The 20,186-nt window shown below is 35.0% G+C and overlaps 4 protein-coding genes across 6 annotated transcripts; 1 reads left to right on the top strand and 3 right to left on the bottom strand.

Moving 5' to 3' along the window:
* Nucleotides 1-51: 51 nt before the first annotated feature.
* LOC120249713 (GTPase HflX) lies at nt 52-7,062 on the bottom strand. Of its 2 annotated transcripts, none has more exons than XM_039258319.1 (14): nt 6,647-7,062; nt 6,194-6,336; nt 5,077-5,193; nt 4,690-4,804; nt 4,406-4,543; nt 3,782-3,877; nt 3,579-3,692; nt 2,971-3,039; nt 2,225-2,295; nt 2,026-2,119; nt 1,829-1,954; nt 1,619-1,708; nt 349-577; nt 52-253 (listed from the first exon to the last, which is right to left on the bottom strand). In XM_039258319.1, the coding sequence occupies exons 1-13, from the start codon at nt 7,010-7,012 to the stop codon at nt 479-481; spliced, it is 1,638 nt and encodes a 545-aa protein (XP_039114253.1). In that variant the 5' UTR covers nt 7,013-7,062; the 3' UTR covers nt 52-253; nt 349-478. The 2 variants fall into 2 exon arrangements, with proteins under 2 accessions (XP_039114253.1, XP_039114254.1); XM_039258320.1 differs by lacking the exon at nt 6,647-7,062 and adding an exon at nt 5,912-6,033 and having other exon boundaries at nt 6,194-6,334.
* Nucleotides 7,063-7,743: 681 nt separating this feature from the next.
* LOC120249953 (50S ribosomal protein L7/L12-like) lies at nt 7,744-8,627 on the top strand. The gene has a single exon (XM_039258667.1). It carries the CDS (start codon nt 7,790-7,792, stop codon nt 8,354-8,356), a length of 567 nt encoding a protein of 188 aa, XP_039114601.1. The 5' UTR covers nt 7,744-7,789; the 3' UTR covers nt 8,357-8,627.
* Nucleotides 8,628-12,992: 4,365 nt separating this feature from the next.
* Nucleotides 12,993-15,521, bottom strand: LOC120283626 (glycolipid transfer protein 1). Its single transcript, XM_039290336.1, has 7 exons — nt 15,412-15,521; nt 15,022-15,158; nt 14,457-14,512; nt 14,036-14,166; nt 13,740-13,875; nt 13,293-13,424; nt 12,993-13,197 (listed from the first exon to the last, which is right to left on the bottom strand). The coding sequence occupies exons 2-7, from the start codon at nt 15,140-15,142 to the stop codon at nt 13,162-13,164; spliced, it is 612 nt and encodes a 203-aa protein (XP_039146270.1). The 5' UTR covers nt 15,143-15,158; nt 15,412-15,521; the 3' UTR covers nt 12,993-13,161.
* A 1,651-nt stretch (nt 15,522-17,172) lies between these two features.
* Nucleotides 17,173-19,746, bottom strand: LOC120283780 (probable myosin-binding protein 4). Of its 2 annotated transcripts, none has more exons than XM_039290517.1 (4): nt 19,685-19,746; nt 19,464-19,567; nt 18,119-19,172; nt 17,173-18,018 (listed from the first exon to the last, which is right to left on the bottom strand). In XM_039290517.1, the coding sequence occupies exons 3-4, from the start codon at nt 19,080-19,082 to the stop codon at nt 17,192-17,194; spliced, it is 1,791 nt and encodes a 596-aa protein (XP_039146451.1). In that variant the 5' UTR covers nt 19,083-19,172; nt 19,464-19,567; nt 19,685-19,746; the 3' UTR covers nt 17,173-17,191. The 2 variants fall into 2 exon arrangements, with proteins under 2 accessions (XP_039146451.1, XP_039146452.1); XM_039290518.1 differs by having other exon boundaries at nt 17,173-18,015.
* Between the last annotated feature and the right edge of the window lie 440 nt (nt 19,747-20,186).

Raw genomic sequence — 20,186 nt, 5'->3', positions numbered from 1 at the left:
GTTATCCATACTCTCTGCACTCCCAACACCTCAACCAAGAATTAGACAACATTGTGTATGCAAACAAACATATACTCCATTGCATTATCTGCATGCAATGTTGTCTGATCAAGCATATATTTATATTTATATGGGATATCATCAGATCTCATTGAATCAGATATTGTGATACACTAACAGAAACTCCGACGACGCCAAGCTCAAATCCATCAGTCGCCTACTATTGTATTGATCACAAGTCATTTGATAATCCCTGTCATGTTGACAAAAGAAAAACGTAGAACAAATCAGTCTTTTAAGTCATATATCAGCATGTAATTTTGTCATGAAGTGGAGATATATACTCACCCAACCTTCCTTGATATGATGCTGTATTGTGTATCAAGTTCTATGTTTCATCTGTTTAGAATAATGATACACAAGGTTATGTCTCTGAATTTGCGGTTCCGTTCATCAACTAAACCGACTTATCCATTTATTAGTGAGTTCCTGTGACGCGCTGCCTCATTGGTGTGAGCAGTCTTGCAAGCGGAAGAGGAACGTGTCCTCGAATTACAGTCCCATTCTCTGTGTACTCCTACAACACAAAGAGAAGACGAAAGAACAGATAAATAACACCACCCAAAACAAAAACAGGCACCCTTTATCAATATACTTAATGATTCATTAAATTATTTTAGCGTAGGCAAACCTGACGAACTGTTTAGTACAAGGGAAATGGATTAAAATGGAATGAGCATTCAAATGTAAAATATCATAATCCATTCCAAGTTAAAATGACAACCTTATACCATCCCCATGTTAAAATTTTTTATAACGATATGACTATATTTTTTTTTGTATCAAATTGAACAATGAAAATATGGAATGGGAATGAAATTGCCATTCCATGTTTACATCTATAACACTAGAATGAGAATTGGTGTTCCATTTCGTTTTCATCAATTATTCCATTCTCACATTATTTCATTCCCTTCTCCCAAACAGCACCTGATTTACAGCTCCATCCGAACATTTATTAAATTGAGTATTTGCCTCTGAGGTATCTGAAATTTTTTTTTGATAGACAGTATCAGCATTCCTCATTGGCATGAACCTTAATGCCTTAAAATGGAAGTCACAGCATTATGTACCAGTTCTCTATCTAAGCTTTCAAATCGAGTCCTGCCAAAGTAATTGCAAACTTTAAAGATTTCCAAGCAACTAAACTCGAGAATATGAAAGAAGAGGGGAGAGGGGATTATAGGAGACGGGATCTAGAAACTAGATAGACTCAAAGAGGATCATAACGTAAAAAAAAAAAAAGATCAGTGACGAAAGCAGAAGGGTTGAGGGAGAATGGAAGTGAGGGAAAACAAACAGATGGTGGACTTGCAAGAACTCCACCAATTAGATGAGGTAAAGCGAGGGCCAGAAAGGCCAAGATGAAGACTTGACAATTTAGAGTACTATTAAAGATATCATATCAAGAACTAATGCTGAATTACGTTGATACTGGTGACATCCTGTATATCTTATATATTAACCTAGAAACTATATATATGGCACAAATGTTAGTAATACTGTATCAAGTTTGCATTTCAAAGTTAAATGTGAAATATTTTGACCTCATACTTACCGTTGCTTCAACCATTCCAACCTGATGGATGGTATTTAGGAGTTCCCCTTTATCATATGGGATACAAGCTTCTACTGGCACCATTGCATCCTGAAACCAGTAAACAGAATATGCAGCCTTTCACAAAAATATAAATAAAAAATATAGTGCTCAAGGAAATGGATGATATGCAATCCCAACAAGAATATGCACTTGGAAGAGCATCATTACCTTAAGTTTTGCCTGAACAGCAAAGCAGAATTGTTCTAAACCATCACCATATATGGCTGACAAACAAATTGCACCTTTCTCTTCTGCTTCAATTTTTACGGTCTCTGGATCATCAGCCTTGTCAACCTGCAGTACATGACAAGATCTTGAATAGAAGAATGTTTTTAACAATATATTGCACAGCAGTTGATTCTTACCTTATTCCAAACCATCAACTTTGGAATCGATTCCACGTCCAAATCACCCAGAACTTTGTTAACAGCATCTATTTGTTGTGAAGCAAGCGGATGACTGAACTTGGTTCCATCAGGGAAGATCAGCAAGTGACAAATTGCAGTCACATTTTGCATGATGCTATATTTGAAATATTAAAATCAAGATCTGCTCCATTGTTACCTAATATCAACAACATGGACTAACAGTGAAGATTCGGAAATTTCTTCAAGCGTTGCTCTGAAGGCTGCAACCTGTAGCAGAAAGAGTTGAAACAATAAAACAGTCATATGAGATGCAAATAAAAATCATTGCAGTTGGACATCTGTCTAACTAATATAGCAAACACACTTATCATCATTTTGTAAGATCCATACACACCAATCTGGTTTCATATACTTCATTATTTGTAAAGTTCACTGAGAGAAGCTTCTGTTCATATGAGTCATTTCCAAAGGTACATGGTTTTAACTTAAGTGAATTGCTTTTACAAAAGATGGGCTGTGTCTGAAAAATAGCCAGCTACAAACCAGGTGAAGGGAAATACCTTAAGGAAAACACTATTATAAGACGCTAATATGTCTAGCTGCTGCAAATGCAGCAAATAATAGGTCTCACACCATCTATTTTGTTCCCAAACAACACACATAAAAGGTGGCTCTGGAAAGATGTATATTTCACTCTCAAGAATTTCAGGCATAATGTTAGAATTAGAACAGTATGGATTTCAAGGTTATTTGAATTGGTAGATCTTGCATCTGGATTTATATTTACAACAGTTAAAGAATTTCCCATATAAAGGATGTTTTACGAGACTTGAATTTTACAAAGATTTAGAATTTTTAAATTCTGATTATTATATTATTCTACATATACTGACTTTGCAACAATAAACAAGAAAATTTCTAGATGCTATAGAAAGCACATACCAGCATAGTAGGAAGCTTCTGAATGAATCCCACAGTATCAGTTAGAAGAAATTCCATCCCATTGTTAATCTGTTAAAAGAAATATCCAAATAACTTCCCAGTCAGGAACTTCATAGAAATTTCAATGTGCAAAGTTAGTAGTTTATAACATTAGTGACCCCCATTTAAACTCAATGATACCAGACATGGATTGCAACACATAACAGACAACTAGAGGGGTATCTGAGTAAAAACAAGGGCCCTGGCCCTCTTTCTGGTAATTTCCTCCTCCAGAAGACTAAGTCCCACTATACGATTTCTAAAGAATTTAAGGTCAAAAATTCTAATTAATGGAGCCAAGTGTTTGTTGGTCATAACAGTAAATGTGTTTCAGAAGGATGGTCACTCTTGAAAACACAAGAGATTGGTCACATGGTCTTTCACAGGGTACGAAAAATAGTGTAAGTTGTTCCCTCAAGATTGACAACCTAAGAAACAGAAATTTGATTTTGAGCATCCCTGTCTTGAGGAACATATTGCACATGCCAAGAATTTAAGTTGCTACAATTTTTGAGCCACCTAGCAGGTCATAGAATTTATAGGTTTCCTGTGAATGTTGAACATGCCACCTGAACTCTTCGTGTAGTTGGGTCTAGAGTCGCAAATAATTGATCCTCTGCAAGAACATCAGCTCCAGTCAACTGATTCAGCAGCGTACTCTTCCCAGCATTTGTGTATCCAACCTATCAGTATGTATCAGTTGTTATGAAAAAAAAATGTAAAGATATTTCAAACCTCAAATTCCATGAGTTGTCATCAAAATTTTCCTTACTAGGGAAACAACTGGAACTGGTACTGACAAGCGGCGGTTGCGATATTGTTTACGATGCTGCCTAACAGATTCCAACTCTTTCCTTAAAGCACTTATCTGTAAACCATGAATTTAAGCAAATCAAAAATAGAAAAGGAGAAACTTAATGTAGGTACTTATTAATTTTCTATGTAGTTATAGCCATAATAAGAGGACAATATCTATATACCACAATTTCTTTGAAACATCAGGCTTGGATAGGACTCCTCTCCACATAATCAAGCAAAATACACAACAGAAACATGACAACAGAACAAGATAGTTGAGATAATATCGCTAGAAAAGTAACTTAAACAAACTTAAAGCAAAATATATCAGCTCTGAGGAGAGATCATTGATGAGATGATGTGGACAACACCACAAAGATTCAGAAAATAAGTACTTAGATCAAAGAGATAACACCACCATAGTGTTTATTTAGAAGTTCCCATCCAACATGGCTCCAAAAGAACCCACTAAACATCTATTTAACACGAAAATTAAAAGAACCAATCCTTAGTCATTGGCATTCAAACTCTTGAAGATGCAAGTGTTCCCATCCAACATTTGTAGAAAAGATTTTGGTACTCCAAGAAAACAACTTACTTGAGTGCGTAAAATACGCTTGTCTACTTCAATTTGTTTTTCACCCATACCCTTAACTTTGCCTCCAGCTTGACGTTCAAGGTGGGTCCACATTTTTGTTAGTCGAGGAAGTTGGTATTCCATTTGTGCCAAAGCAACCTGTAAATATAAAATGGTTCCCAGTTAGAAACTTAAAGATATAAGGATGTGACAGTGATGTAGCATTAATTTCATTTGGCATGGGCATTATTACATGGCCCATATAAAAACAAAATTAGAAACAATTAGCTAGATTGTTGCCTTGCCTGTAAAGATGCTTCATGTGTAGCAGCCCTTTGGTTAAAGATATCCAGAATCAAGGCAGTGCGGTCACATACCCGAACATCCCCACCAAATGCTTTTTCCAAGTTGCGTAGTTGCCTAGAAATTAAATTTACAGATATATGAGGAGAAAAAAAATTGAAGTACAGAACATGAAGGATATTTAAACCTTAGGAAATCCTTTTGACATGTTTAGGATTCAAGCAGAACTTCACCTGGCTATACTCTGATTTTCGAAGGATTTGTCAACAGTTGTGAAAGAAACAAAGATTACATTATAGCAATACTCTCATCAAGAGAAGGATGAATTTGCTATTTGTGCATACGTTAAAAAATAAAATAAAATGTTCACTTGGGTGATGGTATCTTACCCTGCTGATAATTCATCATCAAAGATCACAGTCTCAACGTCAAGGGCATGGATTGCAGTCTTGATTTCGGCAACCTTGCCAGATCCAATGTATGTCCTTGGGTTTGGTGCAGCAAGCCTAAGAAAATCTAAAAGACTTTCAATTGCATTCAGAGATGCGATTATTACTGCAATCAAATGATAATCACATCAAATGGAAAGCAAATTATGTAATGTACTTTATCCATATCAAAAACAGTATACACACTGCCTTACACTTTTCAAGTTTAGAACATCAAATCTTCAACAAAATCAGTATGGACCTTCAGAAATAAAAACAAAACCATGCAACATTGTTGATACCACAAATTCTTTTCTTGAGCATACTACCAGTTTATTAGGTACGTCATCACCAAACAATCATGTAGACAAGGCATAAGTTCAACCTGACCCATATAACTTTTACTCATCACAATAGCATAATCTGGTTTACCGTGCAAAACAAAGATCATGAGAACATAAAAGTTGAAAACCTCAAACAATCTGATAACTTATTGAGGAGCATATCAATGGTTATCTGGAGATTGGCACATTCAGCTGATATTTATGCAAGAGGTTATGAATGTGAATGCCTACTTAGAAGATAAACTAAATATATGCAGCAAAAGCATTTAGACTCAAGGAGAAAGAAATTAAAAAATTTGCAATACTCGCAGAAAATCGTGCAGAACATGCTGAGTACTTCATATAAAATATGTGAACTTATACAAGTATATAGAAATCTTGCAGCTCATAGAGACAGTCCTGGTCAAAGAATAGCAATGAAAGAGTCAAGCAGTTTAGTAAGCTGATGTTACCACTTCAACTGGCTTCCATGAGATTGTGGATGAAGACATCGATCAACTAAGTTAGAATGCACACGTGCACAGATTACTCGAAGACAAGACATATTTTACATACATAGCACATGTAATCTCACCTAAAAAAACATTCCATGATCAGGCCCATTAGTTTTAGTCATGATAAGCATAAAGTAGAATGCTAACTGAACTCTAAGACCATAAGTAGAAGATTTCACAAAAATAAATTGAAAAAGGTAAGAGGCATCAATGTGAATAGCATAAAGGAGAAAAACACACTTTTGAGAAGTTGAACCAACAACCAAAAGGCCAGCTGTGTCTGCAAGCTGCGCAAGCTCCTTCAAAGAATCTTCAGTGCTAAATAAAGCATCTTCCTTGCCTCTGCAATCAACCCCAACTAGATATGCTTTCTCTTCAAATATCTGGGAATTTGAAAACTTATAAACAACAAACTAGCAATTGAACAGGTAAATAACGATAGTTCACTATCTTGATGGCAAAACAGATGAGAATACAAGGCGCTACATAATCAAAAGTACATAGCTTGGCAACTCCTATTTGATCAACAAACCTAGAAACGGACACTCTTTATCAAGTCTCCAAACAGACTCCTTTTTATTAATTTCATTCAACATTTCCAAGATTTTTTATTGATTATAAATCTAAATTTCAAAAAGGAAAACTACACCACAAAATCAAATGATTAGAAGATCAAATCAAGACAAAACTAACCTCCCTCCCATTCCGCAATTTATACCTATCAGAACTATCATCCTCTTCTTGGGCCATCTTCTTGCTCCTCCCAAGTACCTTCCGAGGTGAATCCCGGGCAACTTCCACAGTCTCCACCGCAAACCCATTGATTCCAATCTCGCTTTCTCCTCCATCAGCGTCTACCGCAGCAGCTGTTTCCACCTCCGGCGCGTCTTTTTCCAAGACACCGACGATGCGGCGGATTCTTGACGTCCCTGGGGATGCTGACAGTGGAACGCAATGGAGGTGTGGATGGGAGCGGGGTTGCTTGAGGATCTGTGGATGCCTCCGAGGAGCGGAAGGAGAGGGAGGAGGGGCAACAACGGCGGAGAAGGTGACCCTCATTGGCTTCTCTCGTCTCTCGATTTCTAGGATTGGGTTTCTCGAGGACCATTTGAGATTTTTCTAGCTTTTGTTTCCTAATTTTTGCAAATTTCTCCTTGGTATCTTCAGTATTTGCAAAACTCCCTCTTGGGTATATACTCTGGATTCTTTCACATTTATTATATCCTTTAAAATTTGAAATTATTTGATACAATATCTTCATGAAAATTCTCATTTTAAAGTTGAAGCGCTAGCTCGTCTTTTTAAATGCGAGGACATAGAAAAATTCCACTGATATGGAGTAGTTTTCGCCTGGTCTAACGCATGTTTTTTCTATTTCATATTAGGAGTTTATTCCCGTTAGTGACTAATTCTCTTAGTTATTTGGTTTTATAGTCTGTTATAAGTTTCTTTTATGTTGTTATTATTGTACTTGTTTTTTTTTTCAATAAATTTGTGATTTATCCACTTTAATAAAAAAAATTTCTCATTTTAAATTGAAATTTTGATAAGATATATATACACACTACTAAGAAAAACAAGTGTTTTGACATTTGATGTATATTTTTATGTGCTATTTTTAGTTTTATTTTATATTGTATACATATGAGGGCATGTATTTTGATACAAATAAATTAGGTTTTTTTTTGTAAATATATAAAACATGAGGTGGTAAAAAGAATTTTACAAGAGAGTTTTGATGTAAAAATTAGATACTGAAGGGGTGTATATGCAAAAAGATCCCAAATTTCAATGAGGTTTTAGACTAGGGTTTCTCTTCCGGTGCTCTTTGTCACTATGAGCCATTCTCTCCGTCTTCTCCGGCTTGCTCGCCGGAACCCTAGCCCCTTGGATCACCTCCATGGGATTCTCCGGCCGGGGACGCCGCCATGGAGGTTATGGAGCTCCGCCTGCGAGTCAACCTCCGCTTCGAATCAGCCCAGCCAGCGTGTCTCCGCCCTTGTGGACGAGATCTCTGGACTTACTCTCCTCGAGGTTGTGGATCTCACGGAGGTCCTAAGGAAACGATTGGGTGTTGAGGAAATGCCGTTCATGGCCGTGATGGCGCCGGGAACGGGGGTTGGAGGTGGCGGCGGGGGGCTAGCAGGTGCCAACGCGGTGGCGGAGAAGGTTGAGGAGAAGAAGGAGAAAACTGCATTTGATTTGAAGCTTGAGAGTTTCGATGCTGCTTCTAAGATTAAGATCATCAAAGAGGTTCGATCGTTTACCGATCTGGGTTTAAAGGAGGCCAAGGATCTGGTGGAGAAGGCTCCTGCAGTGTTGAAGACGGGGGTGCCGAAAGAGGAGGCGGAGAAGATTGCGGAGAAGTTGAAGGAGCTCGGCGCAAAGGTCGTCTTAGAATGAGGAGGTAGGTTTGTTTCTTGTTGCAAGTTGTGATCTTTTTCGATGATTTTGCTACCTTGTATTAATAGAGGTGGAATCAAGAGGAGAGATGAATGTTTTCCATTTTTCCTCAATAATTTAGCGTTCAACATACTGTAATTGGATTTCTATTGGAGAATTGGGAAGCTTGCAGCAGGTTTTCTCCATTGCCAAATTTCCAAATTTTCTTTTTTGTGCGTGGAATTGTGAAGTCTAATTAGGAATTTATTTAAAAAAGAAATTTTGTTGGGAATATTGGGAAATGCATTGTATGGCATCAATGAAGCAATTGTTTTTGAGCTTGAATGAATGAGTTTGGAATTAAGAAGTGGAATGAATGGATGCTGTTTATGTTTTAAAAAAATGTTTGTAAATAGTAGTTCTGACTGTAAGTCACGGAAGTCATACAGAGGAAAACAATTGGTTGGGAAATACATTTCATGGCATCAGTGAGACAATGATTTAGAGCTTGATTTGCTTCCATTTGCTTTCAATTGAATTGTTGAGTGATATTTGCAATTTTTTTCTATCCATGGTAATGTGGGTTCTGACTGGATGTCATATGGAAAAGAATTTTCTCTGGGAAACATGTTATGTGGGATCAGTGAGGCTATTACAGTGATTGGGTAGTTGAAAAAAAAAAATCATTTTTGGAACTGAATAGATTGTATGTTAAGAGTTCATTTGTGATTTCTTTTGTAGGCTGGAAAAAATCAGTGAAGATTACTAATGATTGTAAGGAAATGAGGTAGATGCTTTTCTGGTAGAGAAAATTATAGAACATTTGGTATGTCCTGTTTCCTAAATGTCGTTCATGTGATGTAAAGATAGTGTATGCATTTGATAGCAGTAACATCTGAAGAATATGTATGTTATAAAATGTTGAGATAGGGATTTGTCAGTGTTGAAACTTTGTTATTTGTGGTTTCTTTACCACCATTTCAAGTAAGCCAATATTTCTTGATTGAGGCTGGTTGCTTTGTGATTATTAATGCTTTTGTTGGGAGGATAACCATCCTGCCAAGATGCTTGTTTGCTGTTTACCACAACCAATGGTTATATGAAATATGAATTTTCTTTAGTGCATTTCAAGCAGTGATTGGGTGGACTTACAGTGAAATTTTATGCTCATATATGCTTGGTTTTTTTGGGGAAATGGTTTTACTGCCTTGCTTTTCAAGTTGTGTACTGAATTTCCCCTTCACCATATTGGCATCTTTATGTTTCTTTTTGTACTAACAATGTCTTGGAGAATAACTCAATAATTACTTAGGGGCACTTACACCTTAACTTCTTAGGGCCTGTTTGGATTTACTTGTAAAAACATAATTTTCCTCTTAATATCACAATTAACAATTAAGATCGTTAGTTCCTTCTAAGTCTGCCGCAATCAGTACCTTAATGAAAAACCTAGTGAATTCTTATTCTAGAGTTCCATTTTTAAAATTGCTTTCCTTTGCAAGAAGAAATCAACCAATAAATCAGTATGGATTGCTCTGAGATTTTATTCAAATTGAGTATAGAGCCTGGTTACAAAGGAAGTGTATTGACAATACCTAAGCAACCAACTAGTTTTAGACTGATTATTTAGGAAGGATTAGTTGAATGGTTCTTTTTCAAGCTTGTAGAAAATAACTTGTAGTTTTGATAAACAAAGCAACTATTTTCAATGCTAGTGTTTGAATATTTGCATATCAAGGTTGTGTATCTTGATCTTATGTAAATTTCCAGAAATTTCACATGCATTCTCGATAACTGCATCAAGTTCAGTGTTGTATATTTACTTGTTTATGACGCAACCTTACTTTTTCAATTGGTACTGATCATTCATTAGGTCCACAACTGTTTGTAATGTTTTTTTTCCAAAGGCAAGCCTCTTTCTAGACAAGATAGTCTAATAATAATTCCATAAGAAAATGTGTAACTAAGTACATAAGTGGCAATAACTCCCTTTTGATGTCAATTTCAGAAAAAAAAAAAAAAGTGGCAGAAAGATACAAGTTTGCTGATCAGAGGTGTTCGTGAGAATTTCTTTGTTTCCATAAATATCGGCAATGATAATAAGCAAATGATCACAAGAGCAATTGAAGTTGTAAACAAGAAAACTTACAGCTTCAGTGCTGTGGAATTAGTACTTGATTAGCAGCTGAACATCATATTGCTCTGTTAATTATCAGAACTTTTCTTTTATCTATTTTTTTTTCTTAGCAAATATGCCAAATAATGTGCATCCCTTGCAGTAATGAAACAAACAGATATAAATGGAATTCAAGCATGTCATACTGCTACAGGCCTTCATTTCTAAGGATTAGGTACATTGAAAGTCATGTTGCTATCTCGTCGGTATGTATCTGTGTGAGCAAATGCATCATCAGCAGGGTTGAATCTGTGAGTGTGGTATGCATCACCGGCGCCATTGAATCCGGGGATTGGGCAGCTTTGCCCACTGCCACTCCGGTGAGCTGTGTGCGTGCACCCGGAAGGTCCTGACCGGGTATTCTGACCCTTCACAAGTGGCCGGAAGATGAAGCCTTCGCTGCCATGTAAGTGTCTAACACCCCTCAATCCATGAAGACATAGAAGGAGAACAAGAACAGTTGTTGAGAACCTCATGAAGATCCTCATTTTTCAAGCACTTGTTAAAGAGATTGATATATGAAAGATTTTGAAGGTAGGATGAATGTGTTGCTGACTGTATTATTTATTTATAGGCAAGCTCAAACAAACATATTATTCATGGATATTTTAGAGTATACTTCTTAATGTCGGATAAGTCTTAGTAATTTTTTTTGTAAAAAAGCATGATATTGACTTGAGAGTTAGTGGTTAGTTCTGCTGAAAGTAGGAGAGTTGCTTTTGACTTTGGTGGTGTTTTTTTGTGAGTTTGTTATTGAAGAAGTTTCGTGGATGTTTACTGCAATAGAACGTGGTTTACTTTTTAGATTTCATTTCATTTTCATGGGTGTTGAGGGGCAGTTTAAGTGTTGTCTGCTGAACGTCGGTAATTGAAGTTTAAAACTTTAAAGCGCAAAGAGTGTATTGTTCTGACGCACGCACGGACGCACAGGCACATAAATATGTAAATATATGCATCGATCATAACCGTGTTTTTAGCTTTTCAAATAAATAATGTTATTCATTCGGAATGTTTTTAGATTTTTAAATAAATAATGTTATTCATTCGGAATGTTTTTAGATTTTTAAATAAATAATGTTATTCATTCTGAATGCAACCCGGAGATCGGGTTGCATTTGCTATTTACAACCTCACCTCCGGAGTTGCATTTAAGAATTAAGACATTATTTCAAGATGAATAGTATTATTTAAAGTAGTGTTATTCATCCGGAAATAATGTCTTAAAAATTTCTATATTTTTCCTTCCGTTTCTTTTTTTAATTTTCCAAAATTCTGAAAATTTTCTTACCCTTTCTCTTTTAAATATATATATATATATATATAAAGTATTTATTTATTTCCCCCGGAACCCTTCCTTTTGTTCAATTCTTGCTCGGGTAAATTTTTCCAACGATCACGAGTTTAGCGCTATATCAGTTTGGAGCTAACTTTCAATTTGTATCAAAACGAGCAAAAGTTTTAATTTTGTTTCTCGGCAGGGGCAATTGGGGATTTTTGGTTATAATCGAGTGACGCTGAAGCTCGGAAATACGATGTAGACACCTTGGAACCAAGTCAGCAACTATCCACATAATCAACCAAGCTGGAAAGGGATGATGATGTGGTAACCAATTAGGCTACGTGTATAAGTTGATGATGTGGACATGTGCTGAGTTGGTTCCTGGGTGTTCACATCATATTTACGGCTTTCACGTCAATCGATCGATAACTGAATCCCCAATTGTCTCATCGGAGAAACAAAAATTAAAAATTTTCGCGCTTATTTTGATACAAATCGAAAAGTTAGCTAAACCGATATAAGCGCCAAACTCAAGACTCACTGAAAAAAATTTACCCATTCTTGCTCCATATATGATTTTTATAAAGTACATAATTTCTTTTGTATCATTGATGATTTGGCTATTTTTTTTAAAAAAATTAAACTAAAAATCATATGGAGCGTGCGACAGGTATATCTCACTTTTATTATAACACTAAGAATGTATGCATATCTCACTTTTGTTTTTTTTTTTACGTGAGATGAAATACCGTTAATATATGAGTCTTTTAGTATTATTATTATTTTCAATCATAAATAAAATATTTTAATAAGTTAACTACACAGATACGTACAGAAAAAAATATTATTAAAAAAATATAAAGCTCGTCCATTTTATCCTGGACGTCCAGGAGAAAATTATTTAAACTACATAATTTATTTTAAATAATTTTATTTGCGTCCAAGTAAAAACCCTGAGATTTATTTGAAAATTCAATTTGGTAAAATTATTTCATATAAATGTGGCTACTCTCCACTCTAGATTTGGAGCTTAATAATTCACCATTCAATAATACAATAATTACTTCATGTTTGAAAAACAAAAATAAAAATAAAAAAATCAACCCCACATCAAAGCTTAACACAATTTAAAATTGAATAAATAATACCTTTCCAAACTTAAGTCTTCAATTATCAAGGAGATAAAAGGAGAAAGAGGTATAACTGCAAGCAATTAGGGTTCATTCTAAAGAAACACAAGGAAATAAGAGATTTTAGAACAGGTTTGGAACTTCATAAATATGAACTCATAAGTTCACCTTTGGAAGTATAAATATAACACTCGAGATGAGCGGATGGGAATTATTTTTCATAAAGATAAATTAAGAAAAATCAAGATGCTTTGAGATCATCAAGACCAACACTAGCCTGCCAAGAACATAATATAGGACCTCATCAAGACAATTGGGCAAAGATATTTAAAAGTAATCCTAAAGAGTGAAATTATGTAGGTGATATCATACCAGAAATTTGTGATTCTCTTCAAGAAAAGGAGAGAAAGTTGAGCAAAATTTCATCATATCGGCATTTAGATCACCTGATCCTCCTATCACTTCCATGAATTTGTTCCTGTCCGGAGCAAGTTTCATGGCTAACTGCAAAGACAAAGGTAGTGTTCAAATTCGTACTACTTTTTCCTTATTGTGTTAAATACAATGTTTAGCAGTAATAATTGCTCCCAAAAAGGCAAAAACATAGATGGAAATCAAGACAAATTGGCACAAGTTAGCAAACTAGAATGCATCAGACAGGGTTTAGACTTTAGACATACTATGAGGGTTTCTTTTTCACAATAGATAGTTTTATTTGCAGCATCAGTAGAGTGACTAAAAAAAGGCAGTTACTGATTCTAGATAGGAAGTTTTCATCTTAAGAGACCACTTCTGTTGCAGAAGAGTTTGAATTATTACCGTGAAACTAGAACTAGCCAGCCAACCATGCCATTTCTTCAGAGTTTTGGCATAGGAATCTGTACAAGCTTGTGACATTGTCCAATCATGATGTTCAACCAAGTTGCGGAATAGTTCCACCAGGAAGTCCATGGCCCTGAAATTGATGGAAGAAAGAGTAAATAGTAATAGCTTAAAAGTTAACTATGAGAAATTTGTGTCACATGGTGGAGATAATACAGTAATGTCATGAAATCACATATACTTGAGATCTAATAAAATACGCAACTTATGACATAGATCATTAAAAAGAGGACCTTGTCAGCCACAGAAGCCCATTGGTACAGCTTGAAGAAGCTTTTGCCGTTTTGGATTCAACCTCTACATGGACCATGCTGTAGAGGAGCTCAAACTTTGATGGATCAGAATTATATTTGGCTTCCAATCTCTACATAAATAACCCAAGCCAAAAAATGAGAGCTCAACAAGAAAAAATTGGAGTGAAGAGAAACTACAGATCAAGCAAAATAGTTCATGTTTATCACTGATTGCGTCTTATCAAAACTGTAACCATTAAAAAGAAATAATGTTTCAAGACTTCAATATATTCTACGCCATATGATAAAATGACAGATTGAGAAGAATTAGTTTACTCATCCTCTGTAAACAAATGAAGAAAATTACAGAGGATCACTGATTTATATAACTAACAGTTGCAAAACAGAAGAGATATCTTACCGAAATATTACCCCCTATATCAGACTTTACGAGTGTCATTGCAGCTCCAAACTTTTCTGAGATGAGAAAGAAAATAAATCAAAAGGAAGAATGAAGGCATGCAACACCCTTTATCAGATCAAATGCAGTTGATAAGAGAAAAGTTCATAGGAACTTCACATTCAGATTATCATTTCAAGTATTAGGAAAGGGCCTTCTGCAGATTGTCATATCTCACCAAAAGTAAATGACAAGAGAATAAAACATTACTAGGACCTGAAAGTTAGAAAATAGTACCAATGAAAATGCTTGAAGACAGTGTGCAACATGAAGTACCCTCATTTAGTCAAGAGCCTCCTAACTAAAGCAGTACTACAACTAAGTACAGATAAATTTGCCTCTTTGCCTCTTTCACCATGCCAAATAGATCATCACAAATGAATTAAGTCAAATAACCTCACATAAAAAGATCTAAACTTTGCAAAACTCTTAGCAAAATCATTGCAAATTCTAATATAGAGATCTAAACTTGGACATCTAATGATACCAAAAAAAAAAATGAATTAGGAGCCATGCATTGAAATACCTATGACCGGCAGCACAAGCTTGCACACATCGAGGAAGGGCTTGGTGAGCATCTCCCCACCCTCAGACTTGACGTGCTTCATGCCTTCCAGTGATGGCGTGAACACCGTAGTCCCCTCCATTGCCACAACGCAAGATCTACAAAAATCCAACCAAAATCCATCAATCTAATCTCTCCATTCCACCAAGAACAAACAAAAACTAAAAACCTCAACTGATCTGAGAAGCTAAAACCAACCACAAGGTCACAATCGAAACATCAATCAGAAGATTAAACGAAGCAAATGAACCAGATCTCGAGAAATACACCCACTGAAATCCCATTTCGAAATCGATCTCCGATCGGAGATCAATCAGATAAGAAGTAAAAGAGGGATCAGAGATTCCTCACCTGAAGATGAGCGAGTTCGCCTCGAGAATCCCACTACCTTCGCCAATAGCTCCGATCAGAGGGAGGAGTGGAGAGGCAACCGAGAGATTCCAGGGAGAAGGGTTTATATAGGGCAAAGAAAAAAAAGTTTCTTTTTGAAAAAAATTAAAAAAAATTAAAAAAATTAAAAAAATGGGAAACGAGATTTTGTATATTATGTACACCTAAAAATGCATGCCACTCCTTTTTCGTTTTTTTATTACTTGTTTTATTTTAGAAGTTTTTTTATTTTTATTTTTTTATTTGTTTAATTTAAAAAATTTATAAAATATTAAAATTATTTTTTTCAAATTTATTCTTTATATTTAATATAAATTTATAACTTTTAATAAATTATATTAAAGTTGCATATTTAATTAATATATTTTAAATAAAAATAATTTTTGAAAATTTTATATAATTTTTTTATAAATTTTAGTTTATTAACTAATTTTAATAAATTTTTTTTAACTCATGTAAATTAGTTAAAAAGAGATAATTAAAAAAAGTCCGAAGAAAGAAATATTAATTATTTTATTTTATTTATATATAAATTATAAAGGAGATGAAGCCAAACCTAATTTTGTTGAAGTCCTAAATTTTTGGAGACAAATACAAAACTGTGTTTTCTCACATCTTTTTTCTTTTATTATATATATAATTGATAAATTACCATTGTGAGTTAAATGTCTAATTTAAGAATTTTTTTAAAGCCACTTATCACTTTAAAAGTTAGAGTCGAGGTCTTCACACCTTCTTGAATAGATTCTTGCCACATATTAGTTAAAGCTATTATTTGACTTATCTAATTTGTAAAAAATAATTATATTTTCAAATTTAATTCATATTTTCTGTATTTAAATTTTGATTATTTTGAAAATTTTGTCATATATTTTTATTCTTTTTGGGTTTTTACAGGTTTTATAGGTAAAAGATATAAGTTTGATGTCTTTTCTCCTTTCAGTTATAGTGAGGAGAAGTATTCAGTTTCCATGGTTTTCTTAAAGGAGATGAGCACAACTCTAGTGACCAAAGTTTTTGCTTTGTTAACCAGTTAGTTCTCACCAAAGCTTTTCTTGATTCCCATATTCTTATTTGTCTTTGATTGTAATTTATTATTATTTTTTAATAAATTTGTGCTTTATCAGTTTAAAAAAATATAATTATTTCATTTTAACAGATATTCCATATGCCATGAACTTATTAATGGTATGTCAAGTACATCAACATTAGACTAGTCCTATGAATAATGTATTCTGGCTGGATAATCAATTTTCGGTTATGCACACATTTCAGTCTATTTAGCTTTGTCACATTTATGGAACAAAAGCATGGCAAGTATTCAAAGATGTGAAAAATAAATGAAGCCATAGACTCGATTGAACAACCGTTGGGTTCTTTCCTGATGCTTGAATACATTTTTGAAAGAATTAAATGTCAGACAAATTGGAGAACATTTTCAAACTAAATGAGACTAACTCAAACCAATACTCTAACAGAGATAAAAAATGTATACATGTAGAAACACCTCTTATAGATTCTCTTTACATGTTGTAACAGCTCACTCCTTTGTGTCATCTCTCTGCAGTTGACCATCAATTTAGTTTTCTCTAGATAAAGAATCAAGTCTCCAATAAAAATGATTGATAGCTTGAGCTGCATTGTTCTGTGATCGTCTTCCCGGTAATTCACAACATTGAAAGACATTTTCAAGTCTGCGATATCCATGGATAACAAATGAAGTTTTTTCTGCAACTCCAAATCAAGATTGACAAGCTTCTCTTTCCTGCAGATCATTCAGCAATTCTGGTACTATTTCTGATAATGGTTCATCTCCATATCTCCTTCTATAGCTCTCAACAACAGCTTCTAAATCTTGTATTTCTTTTTCTCTTTGAGTTAAGAGCTCATTTGCATTCTGAAGTGCTTCTTGATCATACTCAGCTTGTTCTTCCATCATCCTCAAGTACTGTAATGCCTCCATTTGCATTGCAGCCTTCTCCTCTTGTAGCCTGTTGATCATGTTCATTGCTTGATTAGCTGAAATTGCTGAAGCACTTCTCTCTTCCTCCAATTCTTTATATAAAACCTTTACAAAATCCATGTCTAATTCAGCTTGTTGTTTCGACTGATCAAAATTTGTGTCTCCAAAGAATCTATGGACAGTGCTTACATCTGAGCACTCTGAAACCGTTTCGTTTCTGTCGGCAGAAAGCCTCTTAGAAGTGATATTTTGCATTATGATGGAGTTGGAACAATCAGATGGTTTGAATTCATCAATCTGTCCGGGAACTCTAGGACTTGAAACAAAATCATTCCAGGAGAATTCGAGCCCCCGGGAATTTGGCAGTGGCTGCTGAACTGATTTCAGATCATCCGGAACTCTATTGCCACACCTTCTTGAGACTATCTCAGCAAATCTAGGAGATAGAAGGCTTCCCTTAAGGCCGAAATCAAGCTTTGAGGCATTAGTAGCAGTTTGAAGTGTATCATTTAAAAGTTGAGATGCTTTTAAATTTCCATCAGGAATCAAAGTTTTGGTTGCATCCCCAGACAAAGAAAAGTTTGGTGCATCACCTAGAGAACCTACTGATAAAATTAAAAATAAAAATAAAACCATAACTTAGAACAATGAAAATATCTATACAAAAATAATATGATCATGAACACTGGCATTTCTTATGTTTACCTTTTGAATTCGACTCCTCAGTAGGAATTTGTTCAGATATCAATTCAGATGATAAAGGACCATTTAAAACTGATTTTACTTGGACACACTCGAGTTCTTCCAAACCTTGCATAGCTGAATCATTAGATTCAACAGGATGAAGTTGCTTCTCACAAACAGAAAAACTAAGCTCGGGAATCAACGGTTCTGTTTGAATCAGCTTCTCTTGTATCATGTCATTTGAAAAATCAGTCAATGTGACACCTTTATTGATAGTTTCAGTCCCAAGAACAATTACATTTCCAAGTTCATCATCTGAGTATGCAAAATCTACATCAGAATCGGATGCATCCTTGAGACCACTATAGCCAACATGAAACAATCGATCATCGGTACCTAGTTTTCCTGAAGGGTGAAATGATAGCAACCCAGAAGAAAAACCAACTTCAGCAACATCATCTCCAAAGTTATCATTTCTAAGCAAACCATTCCGATGTAATTTACTTTTAAATGGCTCAGAACAACATGAACAATGCCTAGTTCTCTGAGAATGTTCACCGTACACGATATCATCTTCATAAGACTTTTTTTGCAAACATGCATCATCATTATGCTCAAAATTCATCGATGGATTATACACACCCGAGTTGAGTTTCTTCCCAATAGCAAACACAGGGAAGCAAGCTTGGCACATTCCATGAACATCAGCAAGGTTTTCATGAGTATCACAATATACCAATGATGAAATCTCCATTTTATGATCATCACAAATTAAGTCCCCGAAAAATTCTGCCTTTGCATTCCCGAAGATTCGATCTCTTCTTGTGCATAACAAACATGGCATCTGTAACTTGCAAAACCTAGCAAGTTTTGACCCAAGATACTGAATTAAAACATCAAATAGCAGCAAAAGCATCAATAACCATTCGAGAAAAGCCGAAGACAGAGCAGAACAAAAATGAGGAGTATCCTTCTTCTTGGCCATGCCTAAAAAACCTTCTGAGATTCCCGGGGACCGAACAAATGTAGACTCCTCACAATAGATGAAATCAAAAGAGCAAGCTGATAGGAAACACTAGAAACATAAAGAAACCCAATCAGATACAAAAATTTAGGGGCATTGTGCAGAAAAAAGAAAATTGAATTCCAAAAATTCCAACCTCAACACAATCTGAGACTAAAAAGTTCACATAAATTTAACCAATTGAACAAGAAGGACATCTCAAACGAACAAATAAACACAACAATGGCCATGCAATCAACAAGTAAAAGACAAGCAACAATTCTGTGGAACAATAAAATAGGATCACAAGATCAAAATTGTGAAAGAATTAAATTAAAAAAGCAAAGATATTTCAAAGAATACCTGAGAAAAAGAGCAATCAAAATCTGGGAAACCCACGGCTTCCCAGATCTTTTGCTCCAATTGTGCTCATCATCCCCAAAGGGCAGATGATAAAGGGACCCAAACTGCCAGAAATTAACATCTAATTAGAGAAAGACCACCAAAAAAATTCAATTTTTCGGTGGAATTACATGTAAAAACAATCTAAAAATAGAAAAAAAAAGGAAAAAGATTGGGCGTACCTCATCAAGGAATGCGGAAGGATCGGAGAAAGGAATGGAAGAGAAGAGGAACCAAGTTTGGGGGAAACGCGTTTTGGTGGGGAAACGGTCCATATTTCGCGGGTTTTTAGCAACGGTTGATGATTACCCGCGCTTTGTCCCTTCTTGCTTCACAGTTGATAGTGTTTATCACAGCCGTACATACTGCTTTGAGATTAGAGAACTTCAGAATTTTGCAGATGTAACCTCTATAACTACGCAATTACAATAGTACAGTAAACTAGTTTCTTTAAAATTAACTATAAAACTAAAGTTATATATCTAACGGTAACTATCTGTGCAGGTGATTGACATGTCTCAAGTTCGAATGTCTCATATTATAATTCATTTTTTAGGTTTTTCATGGGAGTTTTGTGTAAGCAATACCTCTCGTTGATTATCTCTTAAAAGGTAACCAAGCCACCGTAATTAGTGCATTCTGTATCTGTCTGCCTTTTGTTTTATTGCTTGTTAATTTTATAAA

Source organism: Dioscorea cayenensis, chromosome 19 (assembly GCF_009730915.1).
Source record: "Dioscorea cayenensis subsp. rotundata cultivar TDr96_F1 chromosome 19, TDr96_F1_v2_PseudoChromosome.rev07_lg8_w22 25.fasta, whole genome shotgun sequence".
NCBI lineage: Eukaryota > Viridiplantae > Streptophyta > Magnoliopsida > Dioscoreales > Dioscoreaceae > Dioscorea > Dioscorea cayenensis.
This window is presented reverse-complemented; position numbering and strand designations above follow the sequence as displayed.